Source organism: Phodopus roborovskii, unplaced genomic scaffold (genome assembly GCF_943737965.1).
Source record: "Phodopus roborovskii unplaced genomic scaffold, PHOROB, whole genome shotgun sequence".
NCBI classification, from domain to species: domain Eukaryota; kingdom Metazoa; phylum Chordata; class Mammalia; order Rodentia; family Cricetidae; genus Phodopus; species Phodopus roborovskii.
The window spans coordinates 36,517,257-36,536,068 of record NW_026126433.1 but is presented as its reverse complement, the minus strand read 5'-3'; the positions used below and the strand labels follow the sequence as shown (position 1 = coordinate 36,536,068).

The following is an 18,812-nucleotide window of genomic DNA, read 5'->3' as shown; positions in this document are numbered from 1 at the left end:
AGAGGATAGGGGAGAGGGGAGACTGAATAAGATAAGGAAAGGTTTCAACTCATAGCTCTGGAAGTTATCTACTTGGCTTTTAGTTAGGGTCATGTTCTGCTTCATGCATTACCAAAGAATGGAGGGACAATCAGAAGTGTATTGAAGACAGATGTGAAGTAGGAAAGCTAGAGAAAGCTAAAGCCAAATTTAGTTGATAACAGTTTACCCTATCAGTAACTTAGACAGTCCTCTGAGGAAGAACTCACTTCTGGAAGTTGACATTAGCCCATTAGCGAGGACTCAGTATTCATGATCCAAACATCTCCCAATGCTGCATAGACAGGCAGTGATGTATGTAATTATTCAAAGTAAAAATTCATCAGTGAAATTAACTTATTGAAACTGAACATTATTAATTATTATTAACCTTTTTATCTGTGATAACTACCCCCCATAAATAAATCTAGGAACTACTGTGAAAATATAAATAGTATAGAAAACACCTGATCACCTAGATGATGATAAATATACCTTCTGCAGCATAAATATCAAACTTTAAAAAGTATTGTGTCTTTATAAATATGAAAAAGAAATAAAATATGCAGTCAGAAGTCTGGCTTTGTTGCCCAGGCTGATTGAAGTCTTGTATTCAAGCAATACTGTTTCAGCCTTCGAGATAGCTGGGAGTACAAGAGCATATCCCCCACTCCTGACTTTGTCTCAGTAGTCTCTATTTCCTTTAATCAATAGCCTTATAAACAAACAAAATGATAGAGAAAAAATCAAGTAACAGACATTGTTATATGATAAATACTCTTTCATACTTTCAAAATTTAAAGTTGTACACAAACATGGGTGGCTCTCCTGTGCTAATTATGAGCAAAGCACAATGTTTCTATCATGTACTTTGCTTGCTGCCTAAAAAAGCTATGATATGATTTTTATATATATTATATAGATATAAATACATATTACACATGCATACTTTATATCATATATGTATGCATATGTTTGAATATATTATATGTATATATAATACATATATAACATACACACATATAAACATATTTATATATGTGTGTATAATATATTGCATGAATCTATATATAATATATGAATATATAATATGTATACACACACACACACACATATATATAATCTTATGTTAAGACAGGGTCTCACTATGTAGCTGAGAATTGAACTTGGAACCTCTAGAAGAGCAGCTACTGCTCTTAACCACTGAGCCATCTCTCCAGCCCCCTGCATATTATTTTTTAATGACAGGGTCTGAGTTTTGCAGCCTGGCCTTACACTTGAGGTCATTCTGCTTCCACCCCTTCAATAGCTGCACTGTCATGTCTGGCTCAAGTAGTATTTTTAATAGCCATTAAGTATATACTGAATTTTTTATTTGTAATAGGTGTCTAACGTTTCAATCCTGTTAAATTAATGAGAAATGTTAATTCAGTATTTACCACCCCAGAACACATCTATAAATAGTGTATTTTAAATTCTAGTGGACAAAAGATGAGACTTCACTCCAGATTCTGTGTGTTTGTTAGATTTAATATCTACCAGTTAGTTATTTGGAATGAAATGAGTAGTTTCCATCACCACCACCCCAGTATTCAGTGTAGAATCTGACAGTTGGTGATGTTTTTCATCATTTAGACATTAAACCGTATTTTTATTTCACATGTTAGTTGTACTCTTCTACTTCTTCTATAAATTGTTTTCTATGCTTCTAGTTTAGTTATTTTCTAACTTAGAATTGTCTTTGGTAATAATTGACATCTACTAAGTTTTTATGTTAAGAATTTTACTTCTGAGCCAAGTATGGTGGCACATGTCTTTAAACCCAGCATTCAGAAATTAGAGGAAGGTGGGTCTCTGTGAGTTCAAGGCCAGCCTGGTCTACATAGTGCTAAGACAGCCAGGGCTACATAAAGAGGACTTGTCTTGGGCGGGGGAGAAAAGAAGGGATTTTACTTCTGTTACTGCCTATATTTTAATATAACGAGAAGGATATTATTGTTATTTTCTGTTGTAGAAAGCAAGACTCCAAGACATATATTAAAAACAAGTAAAATAGATAGTTGAGTACCTGTTTATATGGGCTAGGTAGAATGGGTGGGTGGATGGATAAATGGACGATGGATGGATAGATAGATATTTAGATAGAGCTAATGCTCTGCTACTGCAACATTGAATTAATAATAATAATAATAATAATAATAATAATAGCAACAACAGCCTAATACCATACTTATTGTACCAGATATTGCATTATACCATTTTGTTAATTTCCTTAATCCTCACTGCATCCTCGTGGAGTAGGTATACTTTTCTTCATTCTCCAGATGATGAAACTGAGATAAAGGAAAGTTAAGAAACTTGTGTAAGACTACACATAGCTAGCAAACATTAGGAATATGATTGAGCAGGCTGGCTCTGCCATATATGGTTGTGATTACTGTGTTCTGCCTCATCTGAAGTAAAGACAAAAAATATTGTGTGATAAGTATTAAAAAAAGATCTGTGTATTATATAATGAGTATGGCTTTGAAGTAGTTTTTTAGAATGTGTTTGCTCTTCCTATTTAAAGCAAACTAAACAAGGCAGAGGAAATCTAAATGTTTATAAATATCCTTTAGGTGATATAAAAACAAATCATTAATTTGTTGGTCTTTGAAGTATCTTAGGAAGTTATAGCTTAAAATATGCATTTTATCACACACAGTGAATTACATCCATTTAAAAGTATTATTGTTTATTATGTGCATGTGTGTTTTGTCTGCATGTATGTCCGTGTGCTATGCGTGTGCCTGGTACCCATGGAGGCAAGGCAAGCAAGGATTCTCTGGAACTGGGTTTACAGATGGTTGTAAATTTCCATATTGGTTCTGAGAATCAAATCCAGGTCCTCTGTAAGAGCATCCAGAACTCTTAACCTCTGAGACAGTTCTCCAGCCCCCAAATTACATCCATTCTTAGCTAGGGGATCAATATTTCTTTTTTTTTTTTTTTTTTTTTTTGGGGGGATCAATATTTCTCAGAAAAACCCGTCTTAATAAGTTGCATATAGTCATGCAAAGCAGCATAAGCTAAGAAGAATGGAATGAGGAAAGTTAGAAATAAATTCTAATCCTTGGATATAAACTCACACTAGTACTTCACTTGAAGAAGTCAAGTTCTGTATTGTATAGTGTCTCTGCTAGAGACACAATTTATGTTCAGCTATATGGAAATCATTAAACTCAGGAACATGAAATTGGAGTACCCAGAGGCCATTCCATTTATACAATCATTGGCCAGTTTGAGTCAAGTCTGATGAGTTCATTTAAGAGTTGAAAGGAAAAATGTCGATCAGCTGTACTCATTTTATATTATAAATATTGTCCCATTTTATAACTGTGTGAATAATTTTGTAATAGATGACTCTTGGAAAGAAATTGTGACTGTTGTTGATTACCTAGAGGCTTCTTGCTGGGGAGGGGTCTGCAGGGTGTTGTACAAATGTTAATGACATGTTTCTGTGCTGTTCTCTCTCTTCCTTGCTATATTTGTATAGTAATAGCATATAATTGTATATAACTGTCTTTTTCATTTTCTCCAAAAAGAATGTTGTTGTTGGTTTTGGGGTTTTGGGGTTGGGGTAGGGATGGATTGGGAATTGCCCATAAAGCCCAGAAGAGAATGTTGGATCTCCTGGAGCTGGAGTTAGAGAAAGCTATGAGCTATGGGTTTTGGGAATTGAACTCAGGTCCTCTTGGAGAGGATTGCTCAGTACACTTGCTTTTACACCCTTCCCCACACCTTTTCCCCTCAGGACAGAATCTCACTATGTAGCCTTGGCTGGCCTGGAACTTGCAGTGTAGACCAGGTTGACCTTGAACTTGGAGCCCTGCCCCTGCCTCCCTGGTATAGGCTTCATGATGTGTGGTACCATACCTTCCATTCCTTCCTTACCTTAGAGGAAAAATAATAGCAAAATATTTTATAAGCTATTCTGAAAGAACCAACTCTAGCTGTGCCTGTGTCCTTGACCACTCCAGGCTTTAGTCCCAGTTATAGCAACCTTGAAACAATAGTGTCTTTTATTATCAATGGGATGAAAATGTCAACGGCATAACTAAAGAATAAAGGAAAACTGTGTGGCCAAATGATTAGCAACTATAACTTTTAGTGGTAAAGGACTAGACAGATGTAAAAGTCTATTTTTAACATTTTTTCCCAAGGTAAAGTTTTGTGCTTTTACTAGAATGATGTTTTGTAAAATGCCTCCTCCAACACCCTAAGTACAATGCTGAAGTGTTGAACATTGTTATAGGCCTGCTTTGGTGTGGTATACAGCTTTAATCCTAGCACTTGGGAGGCAGAGGCAGGAGGATCTCTGTGAGTTGAGTTCAGCTCCATCCTGGTCTACAGAGTGAGTTCTCAACCAACCAAGGTTACATGGTGAGACACTGATGGGAGGGGGAGAGAGAAAGAGAATATTGTTATGGGTTATTAATTCATTCTTAGTAGCTGCTTATATTCAGGATGGAGTAAAAATGAATAGAATATAGTTATTTTTATAATTTTGGATGCCAGCTTTCTATTTATACTTTTATTTTAAAGTAAGAATCATGTAAGTCAAGATTTCTCACAAGTTAGGACTTGAAATATAGTATAAGAATTGAGTTTTTTCAATTCCCTTGTCCCTTGGGGTCTGCCCTCTCCTTTCTGCTTCTGTGAGTTATTGAAATGCTTTTATGTTTCCTGGTTATAAGGTAGACCAGAGGTTCCATATATTCAAAATGCTCCGTATATTCAAAAGGAGCAAAGGGAAGGTATGTCCTTTATTGTAACAAAAGTTGAGAACCTGCTCAGGCCTGTACATCTAGTGCAGTGGTAGAACACTCGGGGGGGGGGGGCTCGCTATTGACCCTGGGGCCCACTCTTGGCACTGTTGTAAAAGCAGAAAAGAAGCCTGAGTAATTTGGATTTTTTTAAAGTTGTGATTTGTTGTTATCTTTAGGAAAATAACTCACTGTTATATCAGTTTTGGAATGAATGTCATGAAAAAGAGATAACCACAGATGAATTTTCTCTCTGGAGACAAGTAGCCAAAGCGTCTGATAACTTGGTTTTGTATTTTTAATTTTTATTCCCTGTGTATTCTTGTGTTTCCACAAGCTGTTAATGACCATCAAATGGGAAGTTTTAAAGTTCTGCTGCATTGTGTCCTTGAATGTCCATTTGCTCTTTGGGGAGAGGGTTTTGGATAGTCTCTACAGTTTCTGTGGCTTTGATTTGCCGCTTTTGTTTGATTGATTAGTTGATTTAGAGACAGGATCTTACTAAATAGTCTTGGCTGGCTTAGAACTCACTATATGTACCAGGCTGTACTCAAAGACATTATATATTGTGCATGTACTCTATAAAACTTTAAGGTAAAATTTCTGTCCATTATTAAGAAATAACTTTTTTTGCAAGATTAGTTAAGACTTAATTAGCTGAAATATGCTAAAATATTGAAGCAGTTTTACAAAATGCCAAAGCCCAGTGCACTGCTGCCTTGCCATAGAGTGTGTCCTGAGAGAACAGAGAACTCAGTAGCATCTGCCTGAGCAGCTCTGTGCAGAGAGCCCTTTCATCTTACTTCAGCTGCTGCTAATCCTTTCCAATGCTCAAGCTGCTAAAAAGTAAATCATAGGTATTAAGTAAGGTGCTGGTTTATTATGTATGTCATTGCATGTGCATAGCTTTTGATTCTTTAATCAAAGGATATGATTTTTAGTATATTTGATTTCCTTCTAAATCTGAAGGAGTTGTGTTGCAAAGCTAGAAATTAATAATGCTGCTTTGGACTTTAAAGGAGAACCTAACATGAACAAAAATTATGACAAGAACAAGCTAACTTAAGTTCTTTTAAATTTTAGGAAATGTCATATGTTTACTGGTTTCAGAGACTTTTTCAAATTTTTAAACACAATTTTCAGATAACAATAATGAAAGGCTGAGCCCCAAGCCAGGGACAGGTGAACCAGTTTTAAGCTTGCACTACAGTACAGAAGGAACAACTACAAGCACAATAAAACTGAACTTTACAGATGAATGGTAAGTTAACGTTTTTGTGAAGACATTCTTGTTGGGTTTTTTTGTTTTGTTTTGTTCTTTTTTTTTTTTGTAAAATTGGGTTAGATCTGCTTTTTCTGTACTTCGTTTTATGTTTTGTTTTTGCTGTACTGTATTGGTTGTGGAAACTGTACTGTGCTTTAAATTCCTTGAAGAACTTGTAAGTACACAGATTATGGGTCTGCTGAGATAGTTCACTCTCAGTGGATAAGAGCCCTTGCTATGCAAGCATGGGGACCTGTTTGGAATCCCTAGCAGCCATGTTAAAAAGCTGAGCATAGCTGCACTTACCTGTATGCACCTGGATCCCTAGCACTGGGAGGCAGACTGGTAATCCCTGGAGCTCCTATTCAGTGATAAACAGTCTCAAGCCAATAAATAGGTAGAGCAATAGAGGAAGATTCTCCAGCATTTTACTCTGGCATGTGTGTATGTGTGTGTGTAAGACACAAAACAAAATAAATCAAACTCAAAAACCCCACAGGTCAACAAGTCCTACCTGCTGATGATTAGCTGGGAGCCAGGCCTGAGAATTTATATTGCTAAAATTTTAGCAAATTGTGTTTGTCATCCTGGGATGTTTGTTCTGATAGAAAATACAAGCAATAACATAATCACCTACATTAGTTCAAAATATTTTAGTCTTTGTTCTCTCTCTTTCTGAGTGCATGGTTTTTGTTATAATTTTTATTATGCTGAATATACTCCATTCTGTGTTTGTTAAACTTAACTTTATAGTAAGCATTATTAACTGTAACTAAACATTATTTTCCTTTAGTTACTTTACTAATTGTTGTTTTTCTAGTCCATCCAGTAGGACTGTTATAGAGCATTTATTTATTCCCTTTTAATTGGAAAATGAACTTATTATTTTAACCTATTGAGCGAAAGACTTTCATTTTAAAACTTTTCCTACCTTTAGCATCATATCTGTGAGATATATTTCCAGGGATGAACTACATTTAGATCAAAAGATATTGCCAATTCATTTTCAAAGGGCTTTCTCTTTCTACGTTTCAGTTAGTGAATGAACAAACATATTTTACTCTTCTGTTCAATGTATTTATTTTTTTTTAATCATGATTTTAAAATAATTTTACTTGTTATTTAATTTATTATTAGAAAGGTTGGGCTTTTTAATATAATTTTTATTTAAGTTAGAAACAGGCTTGTTTTACATATCAATCCCAGTTTTTTCACCCTCCCATCCTACCCTGTTCCCCCCCCACCAATCCCTATCCCATCCCCTTTCTGCTCCCTAGGGAGGGTGAGGCCTTTCATGGGGAATCTTCAAAGTCTGTCATATCATTTGGAGAAGGGCCCAGACCCTCAACCATGTGTCTAGGCTGAGGGAGTATCCCTCTATGTGAAATGGGCTCCCCAAGTCCATTCGTATACTACGGATAAATACTGATCCACTACCAGAGGCCCCATAGACTGGCCAGTCCTCCCAACTAACACCACATTCAGGGAATCTGTGTCGGTCCTATGCTGGTTTCCCAGCTATCAGACTGGAGTCCATGAGTTCCCCCAAAAGGTTGGACTTTTATATTCATTTAATACTATATATATTGTCTTTAATGACATTTCTGATTTTGTTCATATATATAGCTGATTCTTACATTTAAGAAATCAATTTATGTAAACATTTTATTTCCCACTGTTTAGAGACCTTTTGATTGAGCATTATCCAAATATTTTTATTTAACTTTATGTGGTTAGCAATTTATTAATGTTTGTTGACAATATGGTACTTATAAACATACAATTATGTGCTAGCATAATTATATAAAGCATTATACAATAATGTCAGTTATTTATAATCACTTGTAATTATCTATCATTAATATAATATATTGTCATGTTAATATATTTTGTAAATACATCATATGCTGTTATAAAGTATATTATGTACAAATATATCACATGTTAATATATTATTAATACATAATTATGTGTTGTGTGATTGATTAATATGTGATTGTGTGTTATTCAGCTTACTGGTCTACATGTGTGTTTATGTTTGAATGTATCTTATAGTAAAGCCTAATGAAATAGGATTCCAAATGTTATTGAAGACCTTCTATGTGCCAAGGATTGTTCTAGACATTGGAAATGCATGAGAAAAATAGTTTTTTTAAAAAAAAAAATCTTTGCCCTCTGGAACTTACATTCTAGGTGGAGGAAGCAGGCAATAAATACAATAAATAAGTATACAGTGTAGCATTTGGAAGGCGCTAAGTTCTATGGAAGAAAATAGAGCAGGTAAGGACAATGGGGAAACCTAGGGAAGGTCAGGCATCAGTGAGAGGATGGCGTGCATGTAGGGGAAGAATGTTTGAGGCAGAGAGACATCCTGTGTAATGTTTGAGCAAAGCAGTCCTGTATGTTCAGGGATCTTTTAGGAAGCTCATGTATGTGAAATGCAGTGAGGAGAAGAGACAAACAAATAGCAGATAAGGTCAGCAGATGAGGGTGTTTAAAAACATAAAAAAACAATTGGTTCTTGTGTTTACGTTGCAACATAGGTAGAACCCAATGCTAGTTAAAGACTGTGGCCATAAGCAGAGTAAGAAGTAGCTATGGGTTGTGTGAGAATGGGAGCTGTAGAGGTTGTAAAGAATCAGATTCAAAATTAAGCCAATGGGGTTTCTTAATGACTCCAAGTGTTTTACTGTAACATTTTAAAACATGATGTCTATGGCCCTGTTCTATAATATATAATTTAACACAAGGTTCTTATGTTTATTATTTAGTCCCTATTTCTTCTCTATTCTTGTTTTTCTATACAAGGCTGCCTTCTTAAGGAAGGATAATTCTAAGTTTTATTCTATTTTTTTCTTGAATACTAATTTCACTTTAAAAAACCATAAATTATATTGTCATTTATTAGTTTGTCAAGTGTTACCATTTTTATTTTTAAAATATTCAATATTTTATTGAAAATAAAGCAGAACTTTAAAAACTACATCTTTTCTTTATTTCTGTATTTGTATTGCTTTTTATTTTTCATTTCTTTAAAAACAGATGAGGTAGTAGAGTACACTACGAAGTTGGACTCTAACTTACAGCCTGAGGAATCTCTGTAAATCCCAGTTTCCTAAAGTGGAAATGGGCATTTTAAGTAGAACCTATTTCTAAGGTTGTTGTAAAGATTTAATGGGATTTTTGCAGAGGAAGTACCTTAAACCTAGCACATTTTATGTATGATAAGCCCCACATAGCTATAACAATTGTTATTCTACTGTGGTTTCCATCCTTTCCTATGCTTGTGAGAGCAATTGTAGAACCAGGTGAGGGTAATGACATTTGTTTTACATCTGTTGTGGTGTTCTCTAGGTTTGATGTTTGTTTTTCAGTTTATTCACAGTGATTTTGCTTTAAGGTTTCTGCCTGTAATCTTGTTCTTCCCAAAGTTAGGGAAAAATCTTCTCTCATCTCATTTTTTGTGTTTTGTATAGTTTTATAGTAAAACTTGCTAATTCTGGAATTGTTTTTCTAAAGTGTGATGCTGAGTTATATAGAGCATTAGCTTTCCACATGGCTGTTGCTTTGTCACAGTACTGTGTGACATTTCACTGTGATTTAGAATGCCATAGCAACTGTGTTGAGTGTGTCTACTTGAGTAGTGTGTCTTTTACAGTAGTGGCTCTTTTCCTGTTTTAGTACCATAGTATTTTGATAATAATTGTTGTACTCTAGCATTTTATTTATGTCTGTATCATAGCTTTCTCAATAAGGAAAAAATTATATCATATTTGGTTTTATTTACTACAGTGACTTTGTATTCTATCCTGGTTAAAAAGATATTCACATGGGTCTGAAAGATAGCTCATCAGTTAAAAACATTAGCTGTTTTCCCAGAGGACCCGGGTTTGGTTCCCAGCACTTATATGGTGGCTCCCAACCATCTGTAACAATGTATATAAAGGATCACATGCCCTCTTCTGGTTGCTTTACACACCAGACACCCACATGGTACATAGTCATACATGCAGGTAAAATAGCCATACATTAAAAATAAGGAAGAAAGAAATATATGTCCTTTACAAAACAAAACAAAAAAAGAAACAACGTAAGATATTTAACTGAAATAATCCTACTGAGGTGACACTTTAGGTTGGTTAACAACCCTCCTGACATTTATTTCTGCCTATATACCCATGTAGGTATATATTATTGCTTAAAATAATATGTTTATCTATACTTTAAAATATGAAATTGACTTTTGTAATTTGCTTAAAATGAATTTTACAAATTCTTTTCAAAAAGTTCCTAGTAGTTTGTCTTTTTGCATTTGTTTGTTTTCTGCATGTGTATATGTGTGTAGGTATACATCATGGCACGGATGTGAAAGCCCAAATACACCTTGGGAGAATTGTTTCTCTCTTCACCTCAGTGGGTTCCAGCCATCAGGATTGGCAACAAGAACCTTACCCACTGAGCCATCTCACTGGCTCTAAATTTGATTTAATCTCAGATTGTTATACATCACCCTCTTTCTTTATACATGTGCCATGATTTCTTATGGAATACTTACTGCAAATTATTTTTTGAATGGGTCTAATATTGTACTATAGCCAGAAATGCTAATGGGACTCTGGTCATCATCAGGTGGGTATTAAAACTGAAATAGAAGATATAATCTCTTTTTACAAAACTGTAATTCTCAGTACACGCGCGCGCGCACACCCACACACCCACACACACACACACACACACACACACACACACACACACACACACACAAAACCTCATTAGAGACATGTAGACTTGTGTAGAAGACAACAGAAGCATCAAAATAGTGAGTTAAAGGACTTTCATTTAAGTCTTTCTAAGATGAAGTGTGCTGGAAGTCATCATGATTTCTTTGTTTACAAAATATCTTTTCAAGGTCTTGTGTTCTAAATTTTCTAATATATGTTTATGTTGTAAAATATAAAAGTTACATCAAAATTCTTTTGTTAACTTTTGGTAGAATTACTTATCTTCTTGTGATCTAGGAGCAATACTGCCTCAAGTTCCAGAGGAAATGGGAGCCATTGCAAATCTGAGGGTCAGGAGGAATCCTTGGTCCCACAGAGCTCTATGCAAGCACCTGAAGGAGACATCGAAACGAGTTAGGTTATTTTGGTTATATTTTTCTTATAAGAAGCCTCAGTGTTGAATATCTACTTATTTTTTTCTATTCCCCAACAATGGTTCACTTTTGTTTCTTCTTTGTAGAGTGAGATTGTTAAAATTTATTGTGTGGGATCCACACCTGTGGAGGTCAGAGGACAACTTTGTGTAGTGAGCTCCACCTTTACTTTGGTCCTAGGGATCAAACTCAGGTCTTCAGGCTTGCACTTAGCAAGCACCTTTACCCTCTGAGACATTTTGTGGCCCTGGGTGAGATTTTATTTGAATGTTAAACGTTTCTATGACCCAGATAGACTTAAGAGCCATTTATTTAAAGGAATGTTGGGGTATTGTGTTTATTTCTTTGTATTTAAAAAACTAGATTTAATGATAATTTTGTTTAATTCTAGGAGTTCCTGAAGAGATATCAGAGAAAGGACCATTTTCAGAAAACCTCACTCAAAACCAAATAGATCCAGGTAAGTTGTCTCACGGTCTTTAGGAAATTGGCTCATATTACAAAACTAAACATCCTTTATCTGTTTAAATCTCTCCAGAGGCAAATGCCACTTCCAAATGATGACTGTGCTGTTTTCCTCTCTTGTAGGAATCAGACTTCATAGTGGAACACATCAGCTCTTAAGTACACAGTGATGAGCATGTGACTAACTTATGCACGATTTTGTTTTCTGACAGCACAATCTGATACCCTCCCCACTGAGCCATTGGATCCTAACTCAGGAGAAAGGAATAACCCAAGTCTTAATAGCCCTTGTGGGGTTCCAGAAGAAGGCACATTGTCTGAAACAAGCAAGGAGGCTTCTGAGCAGACTAGCACTGAGGGTGCCATCAGTCATTCTAGCACCAATCCTGAACTGCCATCCCAAACAGAAGCCATTGGGCCTTTAGCTCACGAAGACACATCAACCAGGGACTCTGCTCTCCAGGACACAGATGATAGTGATGATGACCCAGTCCTGATCCCTGGTGCAAGATATCGAGCAGGACCTGGTGATAGGTTGGTATGTCTTTAATTAGCATAGACTATAAAAAATGTTATTCACAAGAGCTTATTTGAAGTCAAATGAGAGGCTCTTCATTTTTACAGTTGTTTCATCAAGAAGTATCACAATCATATACAGCACATATATGATTCCACATATTCTTTGAGCAAACTGTATGAAGAAGTGAACAGAAAATGTCTTGGCTTAATATCTCTGCTACTGAGGCTTGTGCCTCAATTTTCAGATGAAGAGCAGGAATGCTGAGAATGACTACCAGGGTGTTTATGAATTTCAGGTTACATTAGTTGTCTTCATTGTCCTGTAGAGATTATGACTATTGGTTTTTTTGCTTATTTGTTTGTTTGTTGAAATGGGGGTCTTAGTATGTAGACCAGGCTGGCCTGGAACTTGGTATCTATAGACAAGGCTGGCCTCAAACTCACAAGAGATCCACCTGCCTCTGCCTCCCAAGTGTTGGGATTAAAGGCTGTTTTTATTTTAATGTTTTTTTCTTTTTTATTGTCACTTATAGTGTACTAGTTCTCTTTTGGGGAACACTATGTTTTTCTCTGTTTTCTAACAATGTAATGAATGACTCAGTTAAGAAAATGAAAAGGTACAATGCATAATAAATACTATAGCAATAATAGAGAATTGAATTGTTAATATGTTTATATGGGGTCTTTTTTTTCATTCTTTGGTTTAAATGAACAGAAAGAAACGTTTTATTTTAGGTGGTAAAATACCTTTTAGTCTTTTAAAATTACCAGGTCTTGTGGTACAGGCCTGTAGTCGCAGCTACTTGGGAGGTTGCAGCAAGAGGTCTGTCTGTGAAGCTTATTGAGACTGTCACAAAATAAGGAGTAAAAGGAAAGAAGTAGGAATAGCACTCACTTGCTAGCATGTGGCAGTCCCCTGTTCACTCTCTGGAAGCCAAGTAAGGATTGTGTTTTGCATCCCATAAATATGTGAAACTATCTGGGTTATTAGTACCATCTTTATCTCATTGTTCCAGAAAAATCCAATTTTATCGCTAAAGTCCTAATTCACACAGGAGTGAAGTTCTGTTTAGATCATTTGTGTGTCAGGTAGACTTTTGTTTATCAGACGTTCAGTTTACATTTCTGACATAATTTTTTTTTTTTGGGGGGGGGTTCAAGACAGGATTTCTCTGTGTAGCTTTGAAAACTGTCCTTAAACTAGCTCTTGCAGACCAGGCTGGTCTCAAACTCACAGAGATCCTCCTGCCTATGTCTCCTGAGTGCTGGGATTAAAGCCACCAACGCCAGGCTCATCTCTGACATAATTAACACGACTATATATTATACATGTATAATGAGAAGATTAGTATACCATTAAAAATTGCAGTCTAGCAAGGCATGGTAGCTCATACCTGCAATCTGAATACTTGGAAGGCTGAAGCAGGAGAATTTTGAGTGTAAGGCCAGCTGGAGCTACATAGAACATTACAGGATAGCCTGGGCTATAGAATGAAATACATTAAAAAATCAAAACCAAAACATTAGCAGTGCTGTATAATTAAGAGCATCATAACGTGGGTTTGAATGCACATTCACCACCTACTAGCAATGTTTTCCCAAATACGGTGATTATTGATTCAAAGGCTCAATTTCCTTTATATATGACGTGGGGTTATGATTATCTAAAATTATTGTATAAATTAAAAATGAGTCAATCACATTGAAAATTATGATGTGTGTCTTAAACACCCAATGTATTTTCTATATTTGACTACCTAATCCCAAAAAGCAATTACAGTAAGATTAACTCAGCCAGCAGCAGTAATGCCTGCCTATAATTTTAGCTATTTGGGAGGCTGAGGCAGGAAAATTGCTTGAGGTCTAACCTAAATGATTTAGACCCTCTCACAAAGCAAAAGAAAAAAAAGAATGCCTCTAAGGGGTAAAGATAGACAAATAAAGGTATTAAAATGGCCGCTTTCAGCTCAGTGAAGCTGCCTGTGCTATTCATGGAAGCAGGTGTTTCTTCCATCAGCTCTGGAAAATATTTACTTTGCTAGGGCACTGTTCAAATAATCTTTCCTTATATTTGTACTTACAGATTAAGAAATGCCTTCTACCTGTTAATCATCAACCTTCATGTTTTTTTATTGTTCAGTTGTTTTGAAATAGAATGTTGTTGTTAGCCCTCGTTGGCTCTGTAAATCAGGCTGACCTTGAGATCTCAATCCAAGTGCTGAGGTCACAGGCATGTTCTACCAATCTGTGGCTCAGCATTTTTTAATATATATTTCTGGCAAAGAAAACTTAGTTCTATTCCTTAAAAGGTCATGAATACTTAATGTATGCAGGTAAAGTTACCAAGCATAGCGCAAGTCAAAAATCAAACTGATGGTTTCTAAAACATTACCATTTTTAAATAATATTTAAATGATTTCCCATTCTCCAAAAGTTTCATCTGCCACAAAGTTGGTATCTGGTAACTTCATTAACCTAGAAAACTCAAGTGTTAAATTAGGTTAGTCAAATATTTAGAAGATTTATAGTTATGGATAACAGCCTGGAACTGCCTCCTCTTCGTGCATGAGCTTAAATTCAGCTGTTATGATTAAAACCAGATTTTAAGCCTTTGAAGACTGGGTATCATTTAATAATCTGTTTAGTCAAGTTCCTTGGCTCTAGTTTGGCCTGCATATTACTAACTTTTATAGGACATAAATTTATAGACTAGTAGCAGAAATAATGAAATTCTTAATCTTCAGGAGACTTGTTGATTTATTGAAGAAGAAAGTATACAAGCCATTCAAAGCAAGAGAAAACTAAGTATCTGAAACTAAGTAAAATGTTGCATGTGCAAACATACTCAACTGAGGTAATGCTAATGCCATTGTAGTGCTCTTTCCTCATTATAGCCATTCCCTTGAGATTTGCTTTGTCTTTTTCCAGGTTTTTTGTTGTTGCTGTTTTGTTTCTTTGTTTGGATATACTTTTCATTGCATCATTTTGTAGTTCAGAGGCCTTGAATTCAAAGTAATTCTCCTGCTTTAGCCTCTGAAGTGGTGGTATCACAGGCAGGAGGCACCACATCTAGCCTCTCCTTGCTCTTTACCAAAAGCTTGAAAGTGATTTAAAAAAAAAACAAAACCAAAACACTCTTTCCTCTGATCTTCCTGTGGTGCCTAGCTTCCTTAGCATGCACCACCTGCAGTGTGATTGTGATTAGAGTGAAGAATGTGCCTGCTGTGTCTGCCCTCTGCTTCATCTGTTGCTGCCTCCATCTTTTTACTCCTTAGTGAAGGACCACTTGCCATGGCCTCAGGCCTAGTTTGTTGCTTCTAAATTTGGAGATAGATAATATTTTAAAAGGAGCCAGTTTTAAGAAATTTTACTTGTTAGAACCCAATTCATTTACTGTCTTGCAAAAAATAGCAATATTTGGTCTACTTTCTGTGTCTGAAGAGGCAAATATACATAGTACACATTAATGAAACACCCAAGCTAACATACAGAATGCATGTCTTAGAGGTCACTCTGCTGTCATTTTACTATGCCAGGCCCAGTCTAGAAGTGCAGTGTGTTGTCAGTGTGTCCCAGAACATATTTTTGCTGCCATTTAAAAAACCCAGTCATGAGCTGGAGAGGTGGCTCAGAGGTTAAGAGCACTGGCTGCTCTTCCAGAGGTTCTGAGTTCAATTCCCAGCAAAATATCAACATGGTGGCTTACAACTATATGTAATGAGATCTGGTGCCCTTTTCTGCCAAGCAGGCATGCATTCAGGCAGAACATTGTATATATAATAAATAAATAAATAAATTTTAAAAACACCCGGTCAGTTGATTTAGTTAGGGTAGAGAAATGGTCCTCACAATTAGTAGGGTAAAAGTTAAGTAGTTAAACAGTTGAATATGTAGTTAATTAAATACTTACTTTAATTTATACAAAAAAATCTATATAGTATATGTCACAATTTTGTCTCAAATTTTAATTTTTACTTTTATTGTTTCCTAAATTTAAACTTTTAAATGACACCTTAAAAGTTTCATATAGTTACGCCATCAACATATATTTAAGATACCAGAGCAGTCCTTGCACTACAGAATAGTGATTTCCATAACACAACTACTGTATTCTTTCTGCATTTTTGAACTTGCTGTGCATTTGAAGGTGGCCTTTAATTCCTGACCCACCTGCTCCAGGGTGAGATTACAAGTTTGGGCCACCATACTTGACCATTAGCATTCTTAAAGTTCTGCCAAATATTAAGCAAGTTTGCATTTGAATGTTAAAAGGCCACAGCAGCAACATTGATTTTTTTCAGTGTGGAATGGTCTTCTCTAACTCCAACAGCAAGGGTATATAAAAACACTGAAACGCTGTAGTAGAGGTATTTAGACTTTTTCCCAAAGGGCAAGATAATAAATATTTTAGCCTTTGCTGGCCAGGAGGTAAAGTGGAAACAATTACAGAGGCACTTATATAACTATTTAAAAATGTAACCATTTAAAAATGAGAAAACTGTCCTTAACTTAAAGGTCATAAGAAAAAGCTGACCAAGATTTAGCATAAAAGCATTTGCTGATGCCTGCCTTATAACAAATAATCACAGAGAGAACCCAGCTGTATCTATTATAATGTCTTTACTGGCAGAAATCCAAAATTAAAAAAAAAAAAACAAAAAAAAAAACAGGTCGTCTTTGTTTAGGATAAAAGCATAAACCATTAAGTAGAAAATAAAAAATACATTGTGTTCACAGGTTTTATTAAAAACTAGTAAAATTGGTATGTTTATTCCTCCACTAATTTCACATGCTGGATTTGTGAACATCATCAGAATGTACCCTGGGAATGAAAGAGTTCCTGGCTTTTCTTATTTTTGTTTTATAGACAGGATCTCATTGTGCATAACCCTGGCTGGCCTCGAACTCCAAGTCTGCCTCCAGAGTGCTGGGATTAAGGGCATGCAGCACCACACTTGACAAGCTTTTTCTTGGATAATTTTCATGTAAGCTCCTCTCACAGTGCCAGCTCCATCATGGAGGGAATGGAATGATATCTTTTTCTGCTTGCTAAATCAAAGAAGAGAACAAAATTACCCTGGAAAAAAACACAAGCGAGACTTTGTAAAGTCCTTACTTAGTGAACTGAATATATACTTCTGATGAGTTTTTCCTAAAGATTTAAAGTATTAGTCCCCCAGTTGTTTCACTATTTTTAAAGTACATAACATTTGCATTGACATTTTGGTCCATCTTGCCTTCCTGGACTCCGTGGAGCCAGAATTCTTTGTACTATAAATATGCCCGCATTTCTTCGCTCATTATAACTGACTCATTTAATGACTCCACTTGCTTTATTAAAGAAAATTGCAGAGGAAATCATCAAAGAGAAAAACTAGGGTTCCTAGGGAGTTAAAAGCCCTGGTACTGGGTTCACTTGTTCCTGTTTTGTGGTTAGGACAAATGAGTCAACTTTAGTGTTTATTTCCCAAAGTGCAGGTCAGCCTTGAGGTTCTGCAACTGTTCAAAGTAAGTCCTGCACTTCCCGACATTGTGGCAGGGTTAGGGCTGACTTGCTGAAAAGGGGAAGGATTCAGAGCAGTCTTAATTCAGTGAGTAGATCTGTTTCCTTGATTTCTTCCTGCACATTTCTCTGAGTGACACTCCTTACTTCATGGGCACTCACAAAGGGAAACAAGTTCTTTAGATTGAGATTATTGATGACAAAAGTGATGACTATAATGCTTTACATATTTGGTTCTTTGAAATCTTCGAAAGTGACTTGAGTTATTGTGTTCCCTTCACTAGATTTAATATCAGAGGAACAACAGTAGGTGATAGAATAATGAGGTAATTCAGAGTGCTCCTTCATTTCTTCTTTTTGATGGATTTACCAGGTCCTCTTTTTCCACTGCTAACCACCTTTCCTATTAACAGTTAACAATGTTCTTTGACCTTACTGAACTCATAAGTGCTGAGCATTGGAAACAGGTTGTTTTTCACAAACTGTATTTATCTGCATGTGCTGCATGGGAGTAGAATGCAGAGATGTTTCCTGTGTGCAGGTGTGACTGCATTCACTTCAAGTGTGGTGACAAGTAACTGTTGTCTAAAATGGGGTCCTTCAGATATCAGTTACGTGCTTTGATTGATGGTTGAAGAATGTGACTTACGTTTTCTTTAAAACTCGACTGGCATAATAGCAGTTTTTGTGATTCATATGTACAATTTCTTCAAGTCTAATTCTGTGCTAGGTTTTAAGATTCTGGTTTTTCAGTACCATTTTCTTGAAAGTAGCTAAATAATTTAAAAATATCACATACCATGTTGATATAGAACCCTTAAATATATCTCTAATTGAAAAACTGTCAGTAGCACCCATTTTTAGTAGACTTCTATCAGTCATCTACCCAAGCCTGGCTTACGAAAAAACTTAGCCATACTAAGATGTGGCATGTTTTTCTGGTATAATCAGTTTCTAAAACAAAGTAGTACGTAAAATATTTAGTAATGATCAAAATGTAAAAATAGATGTTTTCCTATATAGAATACAGAAATAAGCCAAAAATTAACATACACTTATAGTTATTCCTCATTAAAAGTCATC

At 35.6% G+C, this 18,812-nt stretch overlaps 1 protein-coding gene across 1 annotated transcript in view; it reads left to right on the top strand.

The window, feature by feature from the left end:
- The window catches only part of Dcaf6 (DDB1 and CUL4 associated factor 6), a 105,158-nt gene that overhangs the window by 72,875 nt on the left and 13,471 nt on the right, over positions 1-18,812 (top strand). The window contains exons 13-17 of the mRNA XM_051186180.1: positions 5,967-6,084; positions 11,106-11,221; positions 11,634-11,702; positions 11,920-12,241; positions 18,014-18,055. Coding sequence (XP_051042137.1) covers positions 5,967-6,084; positions 11,106-11,221; positions 11,634-11,702; positions 11,920-12,241; positions 18,014-18,055 — 667 coding nt within the window. The remainder of the gene's footprint in view (positions 1-5,966; positions 6,085-11,105; positions 11,222-11,633; positions 11,703-11,919; positions 12,242-18,013; positions 18,056-18,812) is intronic.